At 38.3% G+C, this 25,320-nt stretch overlaps 1 protein-coding gene across 1 annotated transcript; it reads right to left on the reverse strand.

Moving 5' to 3' along the window:
* Positions 1 to 1,533: 1,533 nt before the first annotated feature.
* On the reverse strand, positions 1,534 to 24,496 carry LOC142411938 (rap1 GTPase-GDP dissociation stimulator 1-like). Its single transcript, XM_075506602.1, has 11 exons — positions 24,430 to 24,496; positions 21,774 to 21,896; positions 19,139 to 19,267; positions 17,795 to 17,920; positions 17,006 to 17,149; positions 12,861 to 12,995; positions 9,581 to 9,706; positions 5,146 to 5,285; positions 4,106 to 4,232; positions 2,917 to 3,045; positions 1,534 to 1,667 (listed from the first exon to the last, which is right to left on the reverse strand). The coding sequence occupies exons 1-11, from the start codon at positions 24,494 to 24,496 to the stop codon at positions 1,534 to 1,536; spliced, it is 1,380 nt and encodes a 459-aa protein (XP_075362717.1).
* Positions 24,497 to 25,320: the final 824 nt, after the last annotated feature.

Raw genomic sequence — 25,320 nt, forward strand, 5'->3', positions numbered from 1 at the left:
ACTCTGAAGTTGAGATTGAAGCTATTTCTCATTTTGACACTGGAAATGTGTAGGATGCCTATATCACTCTGTGCTTTAAGCTAGAGGAAACTGCCCATGATTCAGTTCTTGTTTTTCTTTTCTCCTATTATGTGGTCAAAACCTGTTTGTGTGTTACTTGCCAAGTGAGTTGTTTGGGGTGGTTTTATTAAATTCCCTTTCTCAAGAGTACTCCTGAAAGTGATATTTGATGGCAAATGTAGTGGGCTAAATAGTGTTAACAAGTTTTGTAAGTGGGAAAGCTTTTGCAGGAGCAAAGCTATACTCAAACAATTTGAGAACAGGAGGCCTTGTTGACTTTTAAATATTCCCTGCTTTATAACAATTTTTTAAATGTTTGTACTTTTCTATTTTTTTCTCAATAACTGTTACTGCTGGCTAAAAAAAGTTATTGTTCCCGAAGTCTTCAGTATCTATCACTACAGGGTTTTGAATTTGATCTCCTAGCTCTTGGCAATGTGAGTCTGCAACATACTTGCAACTGCTTTAAAGAGTTTGAATAAGAACAAGTTGTGCAATAGATCCTGTTCTTACCCTTTTTATCAAGTGACTTTTTAAATGTAAAAGGTTTCTGTAGAAATGTTCAGACACATTTGTTTTACTACAATTTTTCATTATCTAAAGTTAAACTCAGGTTCTCTTACTGGACATAATTTAATGAAATACCAGCTGCCTCCAAATCTTCACATGTGCCCACTTGTAATTTCTTGACCTTAATTTGTATCTTGTCGAAGCACTGTATGGACATTGACTACAGTTTCTTGTAAACTTTGCTTCTACTGAATCTCACTCCAGGTTACAGTAGCTGCAACTCTGAAATTAGTACAGGACCGTGACCTCAGATACTTAGGAATATAGCTTGTGCCACTAGCAGGTAAAAACTCAGAGATGAGCTTTAAAATGGGAAAATGGAGGGGGAGTTGGTTTAAAGCTACAGTTTTGTGGTGGTTTTAACATGTTCAGTTAACAGTGGGGCTCACAGGTTGATTCATAATGTGCAGAAGTTGAATTGGTGCCAATTAGCCCTTTGCATTAAGCTACAGCTCTCATTTAAAACTCCATTGTTTCAGGTTGCATGATATAAGCTTGAGATTTTTTGGTAATGATTTTAAAGTCCCATTGATATAAGAAAAAGTTGCAAGTGGTATCCTGATTTGACAAAACCAAGTAGCTTAAAAACTTATTACAGAAGTGGTAATTGCCTGATGCTTCTTGTCTGATGTTTTCTAAGACCACTTGCTTGACAGGCCTTATTCTTACTGTTGTGTGTTAGTAGCTCAGTGAAGAACAGCAGTGATGCAAGTATCTGTAGGCCAAATAGATGAGCAAATGAGGCTTTTTGTATGTACAGCTTTAAAAGCAGCAGCTGTACCTGAGCTTTAGTAGTGTTGGTTATGAGGCAGCATGACAAATGCAAAGTAGGGTTGGCAAAGCTGGTGTTTTATTGCATTTGTCTCAGCAGCAGTGCAGGGTTGCTATGGGGAAGAAGGGAAGCTAGTGGGGTGTCTCTCCTCTCAAAACCTGCAATGTTGTGACAGCTTCCTTGACCACATTTGCATTGCTGTGACTGCAGAGTTGTTCGAGGGTTTCTTTAATCTTGTCCTCTTCTATTTCTTGTCTCAGATCACCTGAATGGGAGATGAAATGCTGACTTTTAGTGACATGCCATTGCATAGTGGCTCCCAACAATTGTTGTAAGATAAGAGTTTGGAGTACTTGCTGTTTAAAATGAGCTGCTTTAAATAACTTTGTCTTAATAGATACCCTTTCAGCCATTGAAAGTATTGAACAAGTTAAGATTTTTTTTTTTCTCCTGTTTGACTTCCAAGAACTGATTGAACAGAAGAAAAGCACTTTGTTGAAAATGTAGTACAGGACAAGTTCTGGCATTTTTTGCCTGTATGCTTTTTGTTAGCCTTTCATATTAGTAAGACTTGACTCTTAGTGTTACAGTTAGTCTATAAAGTGCAAAGTGTATACACCTCTGGAAGAAAAGTCTTATAGATCACATCTGTTGTGTCAATACTCTGTAGTAGCACTGAAAAATGCAAATGCTTATCCCTATTCCAATATCTGTGCGGCCACAGGGGAAAAAGAGTATACTGCAAAATCCAGCTTGTCTGCCCATGTAGGGTGGCTCCAGGATTTGAAAGGCAGCTCCCCTTGTGGCAGATCCTTGCCTGAGCATAATCATTATTTTCAATTTACATGATTTATGTATTAAGATGTGAGAAACTGGCATGAGATCTTTGAACTCCTGGTTTAAAGGTGGTTGTTTTCAGTTAGTGCCACATGTCCAGGATGAGTCTGATCTTGCTTGAAGCATTTTAAGTCTTCCCTATCCATGGAGTGAGAGAAACTGAAATAATATTCTTCATATGTTTTACTAAAAGTTGCTGTGCAGACAGCATTGCTAAAATTGTTGTTTTATCTCAGCTTCTGGTTTGCTTACAGCATAGGCAGAACAATGTATGTCTGTCTGTGGAAGATGATACAGACTCTTTATTTCTTTGAACACAAAAATGCTGTGGTATGTACAGGACCTGGGACTGCCAGACATTTGTGCATGGTGAATTTGGACTGAGATGCCTTTATTCCAAGGCTCTAATTTTGCTATTTCAGGACTTGATTATGCCACTGACTCACTGGAATAAAGCCTTTCTTTTTTTATTCAACTGATGGTTTAATCAACTTTTCATAAAGAAGCAAGCTACTTGACTGGGATTTTTGGTGATCAATAAAGAATGAACCTCTTTAATATCCTTTACGAGTCACTGACTGCAACATTGCAAGGAGCACATTTCAGTAATGGAAAACACTTGTGTTTTCATAACAAATAGCCATCCTTTCATCATAGACAACTTAAAATGTAGTTACCTGAATTAAGAAGACTGCACAAAAGACCCATTGAATTATATTTCACCTCAGGACTTGTATTATCATCTTGTAGAAGTTTGTGTAAGCTTTGAACTAGCTGTGATTCCTTAAAAGATTCTGCAAGGGTTTCTGAAAAATAAGTAAACAAATACTTGAGCTGTTACCTGAAAAGAAGCTAGGAAGTGAACACGCTTGCTTTCTAAAAAAAAAAAATAAATTCCTGACTGGCTTTGTTTCCAATTGGCTATACAGGGGTGTCTTTGGCATCTGTTTTCTATACTGGAGAATTTCTGTATTTTCTGTACAGTGTTTCTTCATTGGCCACATTCTGGAAGACAATCTTCGTACTATCGATTGTATAAAATAACCTCATAATAGATTAAAATTTGCAATGATCAGTGCTAGAAATGTTGATTCACATTAGTTGCCCAATTGAGTTTGAGAGCCTTAATGGTGGAGCAAGCAGTAAAATGGGCTCTTTACGGTCTTGGTTGTTGGAATAAGAAATTCCAAATTTCAGGTTGACTATTTCTTTTCAGTTTATCTTTTGATGTATGTAGACTTATGGTGACTGTCTTTATTGTAATAAATTGAGACCCATTTTCAAATGTGATCAGTCATACAGGAAAAATCTAAAAAAAATTATATTCAGTCTCTCTGAAAACTAGCTCAGTAAAAGTAGTTAGAACCTTTATGGTTTTCTCACTTGTTTCATTTGCAGCTTCTACAAGGCCCTTTTGTCTATGCTTCTGCTTTATTCTCTCCTGCATTCAAATGTCTGTCTTCTGAAGATTATTGCCTCCATTTATAGTCTTCATTGACCATTCAGGTCCATAATTTTGTCTTTAAGGCATTCTCATCTCTTTGTCTAGTCTTCATCACCTTTACTTTCCTTCTGTTCTTTTGTATAGGTTTCTAGCATTGTACCATGCTACTCAACAGATCGAGCCTGTCCACACAACCTGGTCATTTGACTCTACCCTAAACAAAAAAAATCTCAGTCAGTTCCTGAAGCCTGTTGCTTTTGCAATCTTCTGGATGGCTGACCTCCTTTATTTCATGCTGAAGAGCTAAATCCTAGACAAGAAACATGCTTTTTCTTGCGTGTTATATAGAATTAACAGCATGACAATGTTTCTTAACTGAGGGTCTTGCACAGATAAATGCTTTTAGGGGGAAAAAAAATTACCTAAATCAATTGCAGATGCTATTGCCAAGGCATTCAGAGCCTCATTCTGCATGGCAGCATGTTTGCTTGTTGTCATGGAAACCAGATGCTTCACTCCCTGTGCCTCCTGGATGGCTTTGACCACTTCCTATAAAGCAAAGGTAAAATATCACAGATGGAAATCTGACTTATGAATAAAGTAGAATGAAGAGAGAAATGAGATTGCACTCTCCAGTCTCTGAATAGATGGAAATTATTTGCCTGCTGCAATGCAAACTGATGATATTTGAAGACTAGAGATAACATTTCTTTTGGTACCAATCATACATGTCTGCTTGGGGCCAGTCTAATTTACTTGGAATATCAATACTTATAATTATGTATATGCATATCTATAAGATAAATAGATATGTTTTGTCTGAACAGTTTTAGTTTGACCTTATTCCAGTCTTTCACTTCAAGCCTTCAAACTAGTGAAGATTAGTTTTACTTTATCAAAACCTGTGCAGATAGTATCTATTTTTTTATCACTACCTCAAAGTAAAGCACAGTTGGGATGCCTGTGTATAATAGCATGATTCAGAAGAAACAGGAGCCTGTTCTAATATGCCAGCAGATACAGATTATACCAGATTCATCCATCACTAGGTAGATAAGTGGGCTCTTTGGAGCTCCTGGAGGACTGATGTTCAGGACAGGTCTGGGTTATCTCTGCCATTTTAATTTGAAATTTGAAACTAATATTTGTGGAAATAGAAAAGCTTTACCTACTTACCATTTGTCAGGCCTTACTCAAGCAGGGTAAAAGTTGACAAGTGACAGTAAGTAACCATGTTGCTCGTTTCTGTGCAGTATCTGTGGCTGTGGAGAGCACTGTGTTCCTGCTCATGTCCCCCATACTGGTATTGAGGCAGACTAGAAGGGGTTTTACTGTCAATTTTCATGTTTTTAATGATAAAGCTGTATGTGCTGTTTAACACTTAACCCTAGCTATATTGACAAGCTTTAAAAATATTTGAGAAGGATAAAGTAGAAACATATCAGACCAATAGCGCTCTTACTTGGGATCTGTTGTGACGCAAGATCGATGCTAGCAGCCGATTTGCTTCTCCATGAATGCCGGTGTGGTCGTTAACATTGCACCACTGCACAAGTCTGTTGAGCAGCATGGGGTCTTGGCCTAAGATTTCAGCTGCATCAGCTGAAGAGAAAAGCTTCATCAGGAGACATTCAAAATCAGGCTTCTCAGTCTTTTCTGTCACAGAAATGGGAATGTAGAAGTAGCCAGGACCACAAGCCTGAACTTGGTATCCTTTAAGAGCTGTAACTAAAGCATTGGGCTTTTAAGGGATCTTAGAAGTCTTTACCTGAGGAATGGCAGTTGTGTTAGGGCAACTCTTGGAGGTGAAGAATGAAGTAAGCTGTTCTGATAGACCTATTCTTTTTAAGGGGCTGCTGAAGTAGGGCTTAAAATGAGCAGCTTTGTATCTTTGAAAGCAAATATTCTGTTGCTATACTGAAATCTTCATGAGGACTGTCCCTTTCCCATTTGGTTTCTTGCACTTGCTCTTCAAGCCGTGCACAAATGTAATCATGTGCTCTTCAGAGTATGTTCTTGCTGTTTCAGTGCTCTCAGTAATGGTGATAATTACTGTTTTAGCATGTGGGAAGCCAAGTCTTAGTACGGAATTGCAGCATGTCCATAATTGCATGTCTCAAATCTTAATGTGTTTTGAACTGTGTATTAGGCATCATCAAAACTTCCCCCGGAGTTTGGAGGAGCCTTCTAATTTGCCTTCCCCTGTGTTTCAGGAACCCTATCTCAAGACTTGCTGGAAGTATTAATCTGTGTGGTTGACATTTGGAAAAAACCTCACTAGATAACTTTTCCTAAGAAGTGGAACTCTAATGATATGCTGTGGTTTAAGGCTTGTTGCTGCTAAGGGAGACTACTCCCAAAGCTCTTAGAAGTTCAGCAGCAAAAGGAACTTTACTCATGCTCTCTCGATATTGCATCAGTCTAACACATGGTTCCACATGAGTCTTATTGCAGTTTAATAATGCATCTTTAAAGTGCTGTGGATCAAAAGTGACTAACTGGTGGAAAGCGATTTCCTAGGCAAGGGAAAAATGCAGATAAGGGTGCTGAGGACTGTGAAATACTCTATTTTAACCAAATATGTTAAGCAGGGTTTAGCCCTGAGAACATCCTGGTAAATACTTCTTCAGTAATCTCAGTTGATTCTGTTCAATACTTAGGACTTTGAAATTCTACATCTTGGTTCAACTAGAATTTTCTTCTAAGTGAAGAGTACCAGGAGAAAGATGATAAAGTAGTAATGTGCACAGCTTAAGCTGCCTTTTTGTAGGAATTGAGTGCTCACCCATTTGGCTTTGAGCACAAAAGAGCTGTTTTGTAAACTCCTAAACAGCTGTTTCCATGTGTTCTAGTTGACCATGAATGGAGGATATAAATGCACAGCACTTCCAACTGGGACACCAGCTGCAGCAACTGAGAGGCAAGAGTAGTCACAGGACAGGTGCTACCTTTTGGTGTAGAATGATTATTTGCAAAAATATACTGTGGTTATAAGATTTAAGTTAAATTTACGAGTCTGAGGTAGTTATCTGTAACTAAGGGGTTTTTCTTATTGATTTCATTTTGGTCATCTTGAGACCTGTCCTATGCCTGTTCCTCACCACTCAATGCTGGAGGACCCAGAGCAGATGAGCATGAAATGTGTGTTGTGTGCTCTGAAGGAAGGCTTTACCACATCTTTCATGGGAAGTGTGCATTCCCTAAGAAGGGCTATAAAGGGTTTGTGAGCTTTTTACAATCTTATTCTGCTTTTCCAGTCTTTTAAAATAGTTCCAGGCCTGAAAGAAGGTGACCGGGGAGATCCCTGCTCCTTTTGGAAGCAGATTCAGAAAGGGAAGAATCTGTGGAAAGGTCTGTGTGGTTTTAAGATACTGGGAAGTTGTCTCTTGGAGCTTTGCTGAAGCAAAGACTTGAGGAAGAACCAACATTAAGATCCAGAACAGAAGGGGTAGGTTTGGCTGATAGGGGCATCAGCCTGCTCCTGTTTCTTTAACTGTCCCTTTCTGTGTGTTGCATTTGTTTTGAGATATTCTGGAAAGGGTCAAATAGATTGTGTACCAGAAGGTCAGTGTCAATAAACCACATGATTACTCTGGATATTTTGTAGAAACTCTTAAGTCCATTTATACTCCTTCTGTTTTGGGGAGGGAGATGAGGAAGGACAGACACTTCCTTTTTTTTATTTGTCCAGTACACTAAGGAACAATCCATAGATCAAAATCCCACAAGGAATCTGGGGGAGCTTCTAGCCTAGTCAAACATGCTTGTTTTGAGATAAGTTACTTGTTGCACAACCACCTGTATATTACCTCCTGTAACAGAAAGGCTTTTGTTTCTAGGTCAGATGTTACATGTTAGTCTGAGGAGATCATGGTAATCCAGTTTAATACAGAAAGCTGAAAGAGGTAAGAGGGTGGTGAATGGAACCAGTCTAAGAGGTTTGCTCAAAGGAGGCGTCTTGACCCAGTTTGACAGGGACTTCCTGATATCTGTCAGCAATAGAGCTCTGAGATAAAACCCAATTATTCTTAACAGGAACAGGAGGATCTTTTAATTTACAAAACTCCAAATTTGAATAAATGATGTGTATGATTGAACTTTCAGTTATCTGAAAGTCCTTTGGCTGTTGAAGTGCACAAATTTTTCTGTTCCTCTGAAGCAAAACAGTGGAAAAAACGGGTTAATGTTAACATCTCTTTAGTGTAATGAAGCTGACAGATCTGACTGCAGTTTTCTATAGTTAGAAAGAAATCTCCCTCTTCTAGTCTGTAGGCCTCAGCAAGCTCAGTGATTGTCAGAGTAATGAATTTATACTAGATAATGCAATTAACTGATTTAGTGTGGACTTCTTAGTAGATGTGTATTCATAAGAGTTTCAGGTTGAGTTAATTAAGGGCAATGTTAGCTCATGAGTAAACAGAATACGAAGTAATTAAAGGTGGGAGAATTATGTGCTCCTAGGCAGGAATGGGTAAACATTGGATAATCTTCTACTTCTTTTTTCTAATCAACATTTTGATATCTGTATTGTTTCAGATGCAGAAGTTATACCATTTTGTGCCAAATTCCGACTGCATACTAGGGCTGGTAAATAGCATTGAGTAAATAAAAAAAGATAACTTAGCGTTTGATAATTTATATCTGTGTTGCTATGATGTCTCAATTTTAAAAGCTAAATGGTCTCCCCTGTCACAATTCAGATATAACTTTGAAGAAATAAGCTTTTAATGACTTCCTTCAAAGCCTGAGAGGAAGAAGAGGCTAAATTTCTGTATCTCTTGCAATGCCCATTTCCTACCATGGTGAAATATAAGTGAAAGCAGCCTTTTACTGGACTGGAACAAGTGCAAATTAATATGAGTGCTAGATCTAAGTTTTATATCATGTATATTCATTTGAAAAAGGATGCAAGTAGCTGCCATATCAAAGTGGTGTCTGCAGTGTTGTACATGAGTGCAGCATGGAATGTAGAAGAGTGAGGTTTATTCCCCTTTCATATAACTAACAAATTTGTTATTGTAATTGTTCTGTACCAGCTGTTAGTTCTTATAGCAAAATGGTCATAACTTTTCTGATTCTGTTTTTGACCTATTTCTTGTTATTCCTGCATGTCAAGGTGGTCTGTACTGATTAGTGTTCTAGAGCAGCTGCTCTGGTGATATGAAAGAATTAGAACATTTATCATTAAAAAAACCCAAACTCCACAGCACTTGTTTTTGTGTTATACTCTGGTAAGAAGCTAGATAAGTCTAAGGGTAAATTAAGATACTGTAGTAGATATTAATGTAATTCTGACATTGTGCATGTTTCTCAAAATGCAACTATAGGCACAACGTGAGTGTTGTTGCCTTTGCATATCCACCTCTGTGTAAAACTGAATGAAGTGCAAGTAGATAATTCAACATTTAGTTTACAAAAGTAAATTCAACACTTGAGCCACACCAGCAAGATAAACCTGGCAACATGTGTATAGAGAGACTGTGACTGGTAGAAACTCATTTCTCCTGACTCTCTCCACCCCAGCTCCCTTCAATCCTTTTATATTCTCCAGTTCTTCTATTGATTTAGCACTGTAAATCCTTAGCCTGACTCTCTTCCATCATACTCATGCCTTGCTGGTATATCTCTGGTGGAAAACATTTTCCTTTTAGGCCTTTGCCATTTCTCACTCACTACTGCAGATTCTTCCATTTGGTTTGGTTTTTATCTACCTCTGAGGCTGACTGGGTCAGTATGGAAGGCTCACAGCCTCTGGCAATAATCTCTGTTGGAACCTCTCCAGATTGAGTGGAATTAGATTAGAAGGACACTTAGCCTGTAGTGTCCTTGCACATCCATTGTCTTGCAGGGGGAAGAGGGTGTATAGTTGACATCAGTAAACATTAGCAGTTCCCTACCTTGACCATCTGCTAACATCCGTAGTGTTCCAAGAAGTTTAAACTGCACAGGAGGCACCTCTGACCTTAGAAGTGCCTGAATCCGTTCTGCCACACCTTCCTCTAGCATTTGAACCTTGTTAACAACTAGAAAATGGAAAAAAAAAAATGTTGATATGAAGCTCAGTAACTACACAAGTATCTGAAAATACAGATATGACATAACTAGTGTTCTGAATTTTATGCTCTGTTATGCTCTTAGCAAAAGGTCCACCTTGTTAGAGTGCTCAGTAATGAAGCCAGGACTACCTGACTGTTTAGGCTTCTCTTTTGAGCTAAAAACTTACTAGGAATTGGCTGTTACGATACTGTGGTTACTTTTTATCTCCGCCCTGCCTGGAATGAAGTACATAAAAGAGGATAAACACAGCATTGTTGTTTCTCTTTCTAGTTGTAATAGATTATCCATCCACTTACATGAGCAAGCCTTTCCTGTGCTTGCTCATTTTAACTGAGCTGGGTGGCAGAAGTGATTTACGTAAACATATTTCTTGAATGAATTTTTTGTTTTTGAGCTCACTGATCCCCTGTTGTTCATGCCTTTGTTTCTGTGCTTTCCTCTCCTAATTCTTGCATCTTTGCTCCAGTCATTAGTGCAGTAATCCTTTGTAATCAGAAGCTTGTCTGGAAAGAGTCCTAATGCTGTGCTACCAAAAGCTGCTTCCTCCAAAGCAATTTTTGTCCCATCCCCTCTGCATGCCTTTTTTTGAGGTGCAGGGGAATGACAGGACAGTGAAATCAGGGGGATAACTGTTCTGTCTCTTCCTCCTGTTGGGCAAATTGAGAAGCAGACAGTTAAGTAACTTGCTCTTAATGTCCTTGTTTTTTAGTGGCACAGACTGACTTCGTTCACTAGAGCATAATGACTTAAAAAAATTTTCTTATAAGCACCTGTTCTCTAAGATCACTACTTAAATTGAAGACTTCCCGTGTACCCATTTGCAAATGTTGGCCCCTATTTAGTTCATTTTTATTTTATGATTTATTTGGATTTGCACTCAGTCTTTTTTTTTTTCTCCAGGTAGTAGACTATATTGTTGAAAGTGATAGTTTGTGTATTTCTGGAAGTAATTTATTATTGTGAGGGAATGTCTTACAGCTTCCATATTCTGATATTTTTACAAATTGATGAGGAAAAGCACAGTGTAGAAATAGCACTTTTAGTGCTATGCATTGCCCACACTTGGAAAGATCTAAAATTGTTTGTAATAGACTTGAACAGGACAAATAACCAAAATAGACTCTGTATTGATCCATTGATATTTTATACTTAAGAGTTGAGCCTTTTAAAGTACAGTTGCAAAGAACACTAATATCTACTGGTACTATGTATAGCAAGCAGTGATATAGGGGTGAAGTTGTAGGTTGCAACCACATTTTTCTGGAGTTTCAGATCCCATAATCTTTGCAAGATCAGCTGTGTTCATTGCTTTAAGGAACTCCCAAGAAATGCCTGGGCTTGGCATTGCAAAGTGGGCCTTGGTATTTGTTGAGGAATGGGTCCTGTTGTGAATTAGAATATGATCATCTCTGCTTGTTGTCAAAGGAAACTACATCAAAATTGCTATCTTTCAAATGAGATTAATTGGTATCTTTGGTTGTAATCATTAAATCCTATTGTACATATTGCAGGAGTGAGGTCAATGACAACTAAGTATGGGACATCCCTAGGCTTATATCCACCTTTTCATTCTAATAGAGGTAGTTACACTTCGCCTACTAAATTACTCTCCTAATTTCAGCTGGATGGCGCTCTGATTTTTCATGATTTTATGATTATTTTCTAATAGCTCTGTGTTAGGTTGCAACTGATGTAAGATAGCTGGCATGCATGGTCGAAATACTGCATAGTTCTATTAGCACCAAAAAGTAATTTGCACAGGCGTCTGTCTGCTGATGTGATTAGTGGTAGAAAATCTCTTCACAGAGAAATAAAATATACATAGAAGCAGTGAGGGGCTTATGGTGTGAAATGTTTATTAAAATACTGAATAGACAGACATGTCTGGCTATTATGATGCAGAGAGTGTGATAATACTAAAAGCCAAACTAAATAAATTACTTCAGAGCATATCAGAAATAAGTTGAAAGAAATAGGTGAAGGTCTGAAGAGAGCTATGTGCAAGAAGAAAGGAGGGTGTATCAGGCTTTAAAAGGAAGTAGTGGAGGCAAAGTAGCAACTAGTATATTCTGGGGCTCTCACTTGTTCAAAGCAATGATTATGTATAAAACTCTTAAACCAAGTATGCTGGCTAGCTTACATAATAAAATTGGCAGACAACTTAAAGTTCTTTTATTTTCAGAATACAGCTTTGGTGTCATGCTCTTCTCTGGACTACTGTATAGCAGTGTAAGGACTGTGGTGCAGGGTGCTGTACTGTTAAGTCTCTAGCAAAACATTTTTGGCCTGAATTGCACTTTCACATGGAAGCAATAAATTTGAGATGAGAAGCAGCACAATCTTCTGATGTGTATTAACAAAAGATCACAGGAGTAGGATCATAGAATCATTTGGGTTGAAAGGGACCTTTAAAGGTCATCTAGTCCAACCCCCCTGCAATGAGCAGGGACATCTTCAACTAGATAGGTTGCTCAGAGCCCTGTCCAACCTGACCTTGAATGTTTCCAGGGATGGGGCCTCTACCACCTCTCTGGGCAACCTGTGCCAGTGTTTCACCACCCTCACTGTAAAAAATGTCTTCCTTATATCTAGTCTGAATCTACCCTCTTTTAGTTTAAAACCATTACCCCTTGTCCTGTTGCAACAGGCCCTACTAAAAAGTCTGTCCTCATCTTTCTTATATGCCCCTTTTAAGTGCTGTAGTTTAAGTGTGTTACAAAGGCCAAATTTGCAATGAATATTGGCTTTATAGAAGAGGAACAGGATTATGAAATCCCTACCAGCTGTGATGTGATAGCTCCACCCCATATTCTGCATTTTAAGCTATAAAACCAGTTCCGAATTTTTTTTTGAACTGCTGTATGCTGTTAATATGAAACCACTTCAGCAGCTGGCAATGAGATCACACTTTATTATATCTAGAACCTTTATGTAGATGAGAAGTCCTGATGAATTATTCGAATATTATATGTATCTGCGGGGGGGGGGGGGGGAGGTCAATTGCCCATCAAAATACGAGGGACTGGAATTGGTGACTTGGACAGAGCTGCACAGATGTCCATTAAATGACCCATGTTTATAAAAGAATCACAGTAAGTCAATTGCCTTTAAGCTATGTACCTGGTATAGCAAGGTTTCGAAGTGCACTGAGTGCAGCATGTTGAACAGAGATGTCCCCACCCTCTACGTGTTTCTCCAAAAGATCCAGAAGCTGATGTATGACTCCCAGCTGTACCATTCTTACACAGTTGCCATCTGAAGAAACAGGCAAAACCAAGCAGGTGAGAGAGATAAGCACAATAATAGAAATTAATCATGCAAATTGAGAGTTCAGGGAGTCTGCCTTGACTGTTTTCATGTCTTGATAAGATTGAGACTGTATCTTTTGCATTGTTTTTTACAACCTTCAGCTCTCTAGAGATGTGGGCATGAGCCACCTGTGAACCGATGCCGAGACACCCTCTGGTAAAGCTTAGCTTGAGACAGCTTTCTAGGGACAGTAACTGTCAATTTTTTCCTCCATACTGCTTTATTTTCCACCTATATATCTGGTGGAGTACTGGTGGCATCTTCCATTTCTCCACAGGATAGCTTTAATACACCAATTTTGCTATTCTACTGGTTTAAGAGACTATTGTGAGACCAGGGATCTTATCCAGCAATGGTGAGTCCAATTACTAGTTTTGTACTGCTGTAACTCCTTGTACTCAATCAAATAACTAATCATCGGAAGAATCAGACCTAGGTTTTTCTTACCTGTTTTGAGAAACCCACTTTCTGAAATGAGAAGTCTGATTGTGTTGCACTCCTATGAAGCTAGGAAAATATGAGTTGACCTAGAGAGTTTGGATCTGTTTAATGCTGGTGAAAGAGCAGATTTGTACATTCCAAAGAACTACTATTTTGCCCAGTATATGCTCTGCAACATTTTGTCAGTGCATGTCTGTACATCTCCCTCTCTCTTTGAGAACTTGCTCTGTGGAGGTGACAGCCCTTTTGTTATCAGAAGCTACTTAGCTCACCTTGTATGAGAAATGAGAAAGTCTTCTCCTAAAGAGCAAAAGGAAACCCTGCATATTATGATCTGCGTCCTTCCTGAAGGAAGTGTTTTGAAGATGCCATTTGGCAAATATTTTTCTGTATTTTATTTTATGCAGTTTATTATACCTCAAGAGAAGTGCGTTCCTGACACCAGTCAACATTTCCTTATTGCTGTGCTGTTACCATGTGAATGCTGTTGGTTAAAATGTGGCAAAAACAGTGTGAATGCCATATAGGAAGAGCACATCTTCACCTGGGGTAAACAATTATCCATGGAACTATACAGACTTCATACAAATATAGAATCTGGCCAAAAGTAGCTTTAGGTGCTTCTCATGGTACTAACTGCATGCCTAAGAGGTACAGACTACTGATTTTTGTGTGTATACCACTTAAAAATGGCTCTAGTAATTTTAACACCTTTACTGGTTTGAATGTTATTTCCACCCCAAAATAGTAGAAACTCCTCCATGTTGTCTTTTGAACCAATGCCTGCTATTCCTTTAATCTCTTAGTTTCAGTTAGTAGCATATTTTTTCCCCTGTATTACTACATATGTTAAATAAGAATTTGTCAAATGCTTATAAAATGTAAGTGGATATTTTCATAAAAGAACTGTCAGTCTGTGAAATAGTTTGAGTTCTACTCATGCAAAAATCCTTTGATATCAATTTATGCATACATTCTCTAAAGCTGATGGTTTTGCTTGTGATTCTTCAAATGTTCTCTTGCCTGGTCCTAATCTTCGGAGATCAGAGTATATGAGGAAAATTGCCCAGTCCTCCTCTAGGAATAGGTTCTCTAGGAACAGACCATCTCTTTTGGTCTGACAAAATTCTACAGGCAAAATACTTTGATCTTCATATAGACTAACCTTAATTGAAGTTAATTTCTCTCCTCCCCCCACTTTTCACACCAAAGAATGGCAGAGCATTTTTTTCCTTTTGTAGTAAAGTGCAAATAGGCAGAACCCATTAGTGGTTGCCTTGCATTGATTGTCAGAGCTCCAAATTGGTATTCTCTCCTATGGATTTTTGCTTGGATAGCAGCAGAACCTTCAATTTAATGGCTCATAGTTAAAGTCTGATCGGAACAGCCACTTTCATAGCTGCAAAATCTGTCATCTTTTCAGGGCCTCAGAAGTCATTTGATGCTGAGATCAAATTTCCATAGGGTTTTTTTTCTCTTAGATTAAAGGCTGTGCATACATCAGTGGTACGTACTGGGGCCTGAAAGGGATTATTCACTTTTTTCACATGGAACATCTAATGGGGTTGTGGGGGAGATGGAGGGAGAAGAGCAAGTGACAAAGCAAGCCATTCAGCTGAATAAATTGAAGATAGCCAGTTTAAAGGCACCGAGGGCATTTCTGTGGCCTTTGTAGAACCATGATGCACAATGGGCAATTCAGAGCAAGGTATAAGACAAGGAAGAAAGGGAGTCTAGAAAGGATATGGGGGGGAGGTGGAGAGATGTGTGTATGATGGCTTGCTTTAAAAAAAAAAAGCAGATGAGACTGACTAGCTAAACATTCAGACAGATGTGAGGGAATCTTTTATGATAATTAAGCATATATTAATGCAGAAAGTTGAGCAATGTTGAAAAAGCTCCTCTTTGTGAATTGAATTTGAACCCAGTACCGTAGCTATCGGTGAGAAAGGACAGAAAACATGGTGGGGTATCTATCGTCTGCTGACTGATTCAGCACAGCATGCCTTCCAGGAGTCTGTTTATAAGAGTCTCTCTGTGTTTCTCTCTGCATAGTATTAAGGCTCGTTGCTTTCTATAATAGGAAAGTATGAAAGATAAAATAGCTTGTCTTGAGATTTATTTTTTTCCCCCAATGTGTCTAAGTAACCCTTCCTTCCTAAAAGTGACTTTAACATACAGTTATGCATGTTTGATATTTTTTTTATATTTCTAACAAATGTATTTGCCATGAAACATTTCCAGAGTCTCCTCTCTAATAATGTGTGATTTAGGCAAAAAAAAAAAGTGTGAAAGCTTGCATACCTGACCACCCCATTTTTCACAATTGTGTGTCTCAAGCTACTCCCATATCATTAGCATCTGTAACTTAAAGATATGCGAGTCTTCATCTGCAGAAAAGCAATAATGTTACTGTTTCAGAGCCAGGGAGCAATGAAATCTGATAGTGTTGCTTTTCTCTCTACTCAAAAAGTAGCTTTCCATCTTTGAAAGGTAGAGAATAACCAACCTTACCATTTTTTGTAAAATTACCAGTAGCAGTTGCTTCTGTCTCTGTAGCTGCATGTGTTTGGATGTGATGCAAGTACCAACATTCTGGGAGATGATGCCATGTCCCTTAGCAAAAAACTTCTGCGTGTACTTATCTTTGGCATGATAAATAGAACATTTCATATCTGTTTATAATTAGCCCTGAAGTGAACTGTTCTGTCTGTCTTTGGGGAGATTCAAATCAAAGATGACTTAAAGATTGCTGTTATAGTTAATAATTTAAGACCTTTAAACTATTGGTTGCTTTGGGACTGGAGGTGGTGAGATGCAGTATAAGTGTCTAGTTCTTGATGTTTTATTCTTTAATCTGTATTGCCCAAAATACAACATAGCAGGGCCACCTAAACTAAATTGCTTTTAGGTCTTCAGCCTTTTTGTCCTGCTCCTGAAATCGGCTTAAAGACTTAGTGAAAAATCTAGGTCAGCAATGTGTGTAGTCTGTCCCTAGTAGATAGATGCAGAACTTACATTACAAGAAAGTTCTGTTATTTCATTTGTTAATCCAAATGGTCGAAGTATGTACACAGATTTGGAATAGTGAATGAGGAAACCTGAGTAGTTCAATACCAAGTGAACTTAATCTGATGATTAGCTTTAAATGTAAAACTGGCTCTTAGGCCAGCTTTGAAAGTAAGGTTATAGAAGCAGGGTGTGAACTGACAACCACAGGTACAGCTACAGTGGCCTGCAGTTCTTGTGCTTGTTCTGTGCAGGAGCAGTCGCAGTGGTGTTAGATGACTTCAGGCAACATATGTATATGCTTGAAGGGAAGCATGACTAGGCTCCTATAAAAACTGAAAAAGTGTGGTGTCTGAGAAGAATTCCCCTAAGGGAATTGAAACAGGTTGCAGATGTGTCCCTGTTAAGGAAATGAAACCAACAGAGCAGATGGCAACTGCTCTGCTAAGAGGACTTTTTGATGTTTTTTCTTTATGTATCTGGACTGTCAGTATTCCCTTTTTTACCTCCAAGAAGCAGAGACACAATGAGATCTGATGCAGCCTTCACAATGCATGTATCTTCAGCTTGTGAACTACCCTGGAGCCTCAGCAGGATCTCGGACAGCACCTCTTGCACGCCTGCCTCCACCAACTGCACTTTCAGAGCATCTGTAGAGATCACAGTAAAAGCACACTAAAAGCTTCTTGGGTCTTTGAAGTGTTTCAAACTAGGAAGCTAAATCCTTGAACTTTAGCCAGTCTTTTTTCACGTGCAGTCACTTGTTTGGTTTTGTTTGTAACAGACATTCTGGTGCTAGGATGACACCAAGGCAGAATGAGCAAAGCTTCTGCATTGATCTTTGACATTTCTTGTATTGCCAGGTATGAGGTTTTATTTCCGTAAAATCTGTATCGGGTATCTAGATACTCTTAGTGAATTCGTGTCGGTGCTTGTTACACCACTGCTTGGAGTAGACATCCTCTATGATACTTGGTTGTCATTTTTTATAAAAAGCAATCTGTCTAGTCTGCTTTCCTGCTACACACCATGGGGAATATGAGTTTGAATCTGCTATCTTATGGATCCACCGAAACAGAGTGGAATGCTACACTCTCCCTCCTTTCTTTGTTGCCTCACCTATTAAGCTTCAAAGTCTTGCTTAGGCCAAGATTTCATATGTTCTTGTGGCTTACTTCCACTGAAGGGCTTGCTGGTTCCATTAGTAAGATCCCATGGCAAACTCATACCTGGAGCTTAAGCTAAGTACCAGTACCCTGTTTCCCCTCGTTCCCCCAAGCTGAAAGGAGCCTTACCATTTTCTGCAAGCGCTTGCAGGACCTCAAAGACAATTTCTAACCTCTCATGGCTCTCTGCTCTTCTCAGTTGTTTCACCAGCTGTTCAGCAACTTTTGTCTTGCTTAGAGCTTCCTTGGCTGTATCTGTGTATATGATAAAGTCAGGATTTTGAATGTATCTTTGATTAAATGTTAAAAGCATATCTCCCTATAATCTGAAGTGATTAGACACTACTTTGTTTTTGAATGCTTTTTCTGCTTTTATAGACGCTTCTGTCCCTTTGGACAGCACTGAGACAGCAAAACTCTACTCCACCACTTCTCCCCCACACTTCTTTCTTTAACACTACTTTTGTGTAATTCCTGTAGCTATGACCTTATAATAGCTGCCAAATTAATCCTGGCTTAATTCCACTGATTCTTATAAATCCATCTGTAGTATGATTATTTAATATATCAAATTGGCACATGCCAGTTTGCTATAGTAGTACATTTTCTGCCTTGATTAGATGGTTCTAGTCTTGCTGGGATCCCAAACATCTAAAGATGTATGTTAACAAAGATCAATTTTTTTAAAGCTTGCTGCTGTCTGACATAGAACACATTTGGATGGAATTATGGTATTAAGTAATATGAGAGATCTATAAAGGACAGACCTCACTAGAGGATGATGAGACAGTGTCATACCATATCCCCTTCCCTGCCTCTTCCCCCTAAATGCAGGAAGCAGTAGATCAAATTGTAGTCAGACCATATGCAAAGTACGGTAATATTTTTCTGCTTGGTCTTTCTTCCATCACTACTTACAACTTGTGTAAAGTAGGGCATATGTATTTTAAATCAGTGGAGATGCCTTTGGTTTGAAAATTGTAGAAATGAAAAGGGAAGCTGTTTCATTAAGGTATATTAACTTAATTAAGTAGAAATGAATTTTTAATAAATGAGTATTTAATGTACCATATCTGAAGTAGTTGAAACTGTCAATTTACCACATTAAGTTATGCCTTCTGTACTCTTTTCTGAGTCAAAAGCTGTCTATTAAATCTTAATTGTTTTAATATAGTACCAGCAATTGCTGGTACTCCAGGAAATGGTAACTTCTCTAATACAGATACTGTGGCCAGTCCTTGGTTAAGTATCAGTAGTGTTTAAAAAACAAAACCTAAAAGAAACAAAAAAAACCCCACCCCCAAAACAAAAAACCCAACCCCCCCAAATAACCCAACAAAAACAAACCCCCAGAAAAAAACCCCAAACCAAAACAAAAACCCCACAAACCTGTGGGCGTTCTGCATGTACATGGCAAGGCAGTGACAGTGTGAAGATGATATTTTGCTCCAAGATACAAAAACATTTACTTACCAAGGTCTGCAAGATTGCATAAGGCCAATAGATCCACATGGACAAGTGGTTCACTCTCTGCATAATCAGTTAATATTCGGACTAGTGATGCAATTACTCCTGCCTTCACCAGCTCTTCCTGAAGATCCCCTGGTAATAGTAAGCATAGAAGTTAAAGGTGATTAAATAGGGACCAACTAAATCAGTAAAAAGGGTCCAACTGAGATGCTTTGCAGCAAGATAATCTGGTTCTTTCTCACACTTAAAATTTGTACAGCTTTTATGCTGTGGGTTCAGGCTAATGCATGGGTCTGGGAAATGCAGGTTCAGGACAGAGTTTTGCTAAACCTCCTGGTTCTACTTTGACTCGAGGAATTAAGCCACTGTAAAAATATATAAGGGCAATTGCATGAGCATATCTGCTACTAATGGAGCCTCTAAAGCGAGTTCTGATGGACTGTATTCCTTGGTATGTGTCTGAAAATTGAGTGAGGAACAGACAGTTGGCTTATTTCTCTCAGGGCATGGGAATCTCAGCCTTATTACCCTATGGTTTCTCTTGTTCTGAAGGACGGGGAGATGGAAGCAACTGGAAACCCAAGATAAAGCATAGTCTAGTGACAACTTCTTTCAGGGGTCAACAGTGTTCTGACTCATATAGCAAATGTCCATATACCTGCTTTTTGCATGTTAGAATAATGATTCTTTTTTTTTTCCTTAAAAAAATCTTTGTAAAACAAGACACTTTACCAATACCTGGGCTATTATAAGATACCACTGAGAGACAGACTGCTTTAAAGTTCATCTAGGGGAATCATCCTCTTCCAGTTTTTTGAATGTTAGTTGCTCAGCATGTAGGGAGTCTTGGAGTGCTTGAATTCAAGGTGTCTTTGGAATTTTTATAGGCTGAGTAAGGTACTCAAGCATGTGTAAATTCGTGTGACTTCAGGGAAGTCAGCAAAGTATGGTAAGTAAAAATTAATTGGTCCTGGTTCTAGTATGCTAACTACAGTTGTCTCCATTGACATGCAGAATTGCTGAGGAAAACACTGATAACTGTTTTCTTTCCTTTTGTGGTTTGTCTTGTAATGAATGAAAGCTTAATATCTGAAATGATTTTGAGAATGCCAAGAACTATGAAATACAAGTGATGGTTGCTTAACAGTACAGCGACACTGCTTTTGCAGCAGTGTCTTGCTGAGAGCTAGACTGCGACTTGGATGACAGCATGTGTGACAGACACCAGGAAGTGTCTGGCTGCTATGGTAGCATATACAATTGTAATTCAATCAGGGATTCACTGAAGTTAATAAAAATTAATGTATTTGATGTATTCATTGCTGTGTTAGTAATAGAAATTATTAAAGGATGTATCTTATAGTCACAGTCATCTTGTCAGAACACAGGCCCAGCATAGATTTGACAAGTGAAGCAGATTTGCAGTATGGCTATATGCTGTAGTAATGCTGGTGTACAGTAGTTGCATGACCCTTGCATGTAATCATATGGGGAAGTTTTTTTTAAACTATTGTGTGGCATTCCTTCGCAAATACATCTAATTTGCAGGGGGCTAGGAGAATCTATGTCATGCTTGGATTTCATAGGAACAGCACAGGGAGGCAAACCCATAGCTTTCTAGATAAAGCTACACAGGTCCACGCTGGAAAGATAAGAGAAGGTAGGTTGAAGACAGAGGGAAATGGATAGAAGATACTGGGTGAAAAGTTCCATATTACCTCCAGTATGCAATAAATATTTTTGGTCAGTCTGGGAATTAAAGGTAAAAGAAAAATCTTAAACTGTTGGGGCAAGTAAAGGAAAAGGGTTTAATTCGTGAGACTAGCAGGCAAGCTAGTGTACTGTCTTTATGGAAAATCTGGAGCACAAAGATCTCCTATATGCAAAGAATGGTCCTCAGAGAAGACCATTCCTTGCATAGGTAGATATCGCAGTATTTTTATTTTTTAGAGTACGTTTTTTCTAACATGCTTTTTAAATAAGTGCTTTGCTTTATAGATGCTGTTATTACTTTGGAAGAAGACAAAGCCATTCAGTATTTGGGCCCAAGGCAGTTCTACAAAATTAAGATATGTATGAGGCTCTGCTGTTCTTGTAGTTGCCAAGCAGTTCTGACAAAGATGTGTCACCTTGAAGTCAAAAATATATGGGGAAACCCAGAGTTTAGGAGGTGTTTGGGATGCATTCAACCTGGTGTCTGGGAGCTGTGCAAATTGTTTCTCGAACTGGAGGCTGAAGTGCATTGTGTGCTCAGGTCTCGGGGAAAAAAAAATTGAGTTACAGGTTACAATGCCTTAAAAAATAATGCCTTACCGCTAGGGGAAATAGGATTCTCTCTTGATACTTACGATTATCGTAACAGATACAGCCAATAGCCCTCCCAGCATGAAGCAACATTTCTTGGTCTGTGCTCTCCAGCAAAGGTATCAAAGTTAGAACCAAATCTGCTTCAATACATGGTTTCTTCATTTCCTCTGTGTAGGTAAAGGAGAGGAACTTGTGGTTTTTTGCCATGTTGAAATAAAACAATTGTAACTGCAAGACCAATAACTGGTAGCCATGAAACAAAACTCACGAGTGGAAACACACAGCTGATGTGCTGTAATGTGCCTTGTAGTAACACTTTAGTACAACATACCATTCTTGGCTATCTCTGAAAGCACCTGGGCTGCTTTCACTGCACATCGTGGATTGCCCTTCAGGATTTTTGCCAAAGTTAGGAAGATCCCGCTCTCTCTGAGTAGGCTGAAGGATCTCTGCTCTGTAATAAGAGTGTTAACAATACATGCAGTAGGTTTGTGACTGTTTATTTACATGTTGCTTTGTTTCATAAAGTTCTGAGTGGATAACTGTGGGATCCAAGGTTGTGATTTAACAAGGTGCTTAAAGGCTGTCTCAGCTGAAATATACAGGAACAGTCATCTGCTTGAATTGCAGCAAGTGTAGTTCCAGCTGATTATTCTGCTTCATGCTGAATTGAAACACAGGTGGCAAAGCAAAGAGGAAAGCAGTTTCATCTTCTCTGACTATAAAAGGATGCTTGCATAAGGCATGAGAAGTCAGGGATTAAGATTCTATTCCTGAGGTATGGCCTGGCAATTAATTTTGTAGCTAGGCACAACATCTTTTATTAGACTAGCAATCAGAACAGTCAATTCCCTTAGCCTTTTTTTGTCAAAAATATGGCTAATTGTCCTTAAGGTAGTAAACCATCTGCTAGGAGATTCAAATAAATGCAGGTTTATGTCATTTCAGGAGAATGTGCAGAGGCCTTAAAGACTTTATAAGGAGACCAGGAACTACTTTTTAAATTCCTGACCTGATAGGATTAAATTGGGGTGACCCTAGGAGTTTGGATTGTAGTAAATGGAATATTAAATTTGGAATTTCTTTGCAGCTTCAGGTGTTTTAGTGAGCAGAAGCTTTATCTTGTCACAGGTAGATTTGTGAGTATACAAAGAGAAAGGAAAACAACAAAACAGGCCGCAGACAGCTATAGTTCCAGCAGCAAGCACTTCTTGTAATACAGGTTATCACAATAGACAAAAACCTCCAGTGAATGCTTTCAGATTGTGCAAATGGTTAAATATAGTGATCTGGAGTGATACTTAGCTATCTTCAGTAAGAGCCAGGAGAATCCCATTCAGACTTTCAAGGATCTGATCTTCAGCTTCTGTGTCATCTCCACAGAGCCCAAGGTACTCCAGGTGCTGACTCAGGGTTTCTAAACAGAATGGGATGGAAAACTGTGGTGAGCCAGTATGGAAAATATTTTGAGTTCTTTCTGGTATTTCTTTTCAGTGACAATGGCTGACCATAAGATCATCTCCTGAAGGCTCCAGATCTGAATATGTTCATTAAATAACTCATTTAATCCAAGAGCATGAGGGCAAAGGCTTGGTCCACTTCTCAGACAGCACATAGCTCTTGTGCAACCATAAATATGCATAGAAATTCTATGTGGAAAAAGAAATTAACATATAATAACTGTGGCAGAGTTTGAGGTAGGGAGGAGAGAGGAATAATTAGAGAACCCAAATCAAGCCTGTCATTTCTAAATGCCTCTTTATCATAAAGATAGTACTTGCAGTTCAACTAGCTGTATATCTACTCTGATAGCGACCAGTAACAGGCACTGAAAGAACGCAAGAATGAAACAGCTATGGTATCATACTCCCCCTTAGTTTCTGGCAGCCTTGGCTTTTAGAAACATACCTAGTATTTACATCAATGCATTTAATACATTTTGTTGGACTTTTATTCCATGAACGTTTACCTTTTTAACATAATTCATACTTTTTATCTCCACAGCACACTGTGACACAGTTTCACTGTTGTAAGAGGAAAATACTTCCCTTTGTTTTAAAGTATCTACCAAAAAGCTCAAAGCTAATGGCCTTTGAGTTTCTGTAATAAGAGAAAAGAATGGTCCTTCAGTATTTACCTTTCCCATGCTTGTCACGATTCAATGGATTTTTATTATATCCCTCCTTTGTAATGCTTCTGCCAATTCATTTAATACTTCCTCTACAGAAGCTTTGATAACTTGCCTCAAGCTTTTTCCAGTTCACTTTTATTCTTTTTAAGTGAGGAGCTAGAATTCAAAAGTGTTTTCAAGATATAGGTGGACTGGAATTAAGACAAAGATTGTAATGTTTTGTTTTCTACTCTTTTAATCTTTGGTCTATTTCAGAATGTGTTTTGTGCAGGTATTCGAAATGACTCTATCTTCTCAGCAGAGGGAGTTTATTTAGACCCCAACATTATTTGTAATTAGGCCATCTTTTCCCCATGTATATTGTTCTTCTGCATTTACAGACATTGAACTTGATGTGCCTCTTTATCCCAAGTAATACAGGTTGATAAGATTTTTCTGCAACTCTCTACAGTTGGTTTTAATTTTGAGTACTCCAAATAATCCAAAACCTCTTTACCATTCTGCTATTTCTAGATCATTTATGAATATATTGAATGACACAGGTTCCAGCAAAGGTAACATCTAATAATTATGGCTCTCTATTGTGAAAGTAGTCTTTATTCTGCCCTTCAGACTTCATCAGATAACCTTCTCTCATATCCCAAGTTAGCTTAGATGATAAACCTTATTGAAAGGTTTGTATAAATAGAAATGCATTGTTAACAGTATGTCCCTTATTCACCTTCTTGCCAGCTCCTTAAAAATGTTTAAAGAGAGGTTGAGCATTACTTGCCTCCACCAAAGTCTCATAGACTTTCTCCTTTTTATCATATCTGTGTTTAGCAATTCTGTGCTTTACTATAATCCTACAATTTACCTACGCAGAGATCAGATTTCTGTACTTTAATTTCCTGCATTCCTTGCAACTGTTTTTGTAAACTCATGCCGCTTTTACTGCTTTCCACGCTATTAATCCTGTAGTTGATTTAAATGGCATTCTGCATGTTACAGTTAGTGATCTGACAATTCATTTTTTTAATTCCTCATAAACTCTGGGGAATAACATCCAGTCCTGACAATTGGTTACCATTTATCTTATTGATTTGTTCTCAATCAGTCTTCTGGCCTTTCAGTCTGAAGGTTCCTCCATCTACTTCCTGAAAACAAAAAGACCTAAAGTGGTTGAAATGAATGTAAGAAATAATGCCGGAAAACTGATGGCTGAAGAAGTTAACTTATAGAATGTAAGGTGTTACCAAAACTGTAGGTAGTAAAATAGCATTTCTACTTCACAAACTATTTCCTTGAAAAAGATGAGTCATGAGACTTGGCCTAGAAATATTTCAGCTGAGGATTAATAATTCATAACTTATTTTTGTTGTTTGATGGATTCACTATTTTCTCTTTCCTTAATGTGTCCATTAGTTAATGTGACTTTTTAAAATTAAATGCATGAATTTAGTACATAGAGGAAATTACTTCAGAGGAACCAGAAGCGTCTTGAGCTCTTTTGAAGAGAGGATGAATTAAAGGGAGGGGAAGTAGAACATCATTAAAGGTTGCTACTGTCCTTTGAGAAGAAAAATTCTTTGTCTTAAAAAATTAAAAGCAGTTATTTAGGAACAATGACAATTTTGGTTTTGTGCTTTAAACAAGATGCCATCTTCAGAAAAATGGCTGGATACATCAGGTTAAAAGTCTCTACAGGGAAGCTGCAATATTTTTTATTCTGAGTAAGAAACTGAGGCTGTATGTATTGATGTCTCTT

Source organism: Mycteria americana, chromosome 6 (genome assembly GCF_035582795.1).
Source record: "Mycteria americana isolate JAX WOST 10 ecotype Jacksonville Zoo and Gardens chromosome 6, USCA_MyAme_1.0, whole genome shotgun sequence".
Lineage (NCBI taxonomy): Eukaryota > Metazoa > Chordata > Aves > Ciconiiformes > Ciconiidae > Mycteria > Mycteria americana.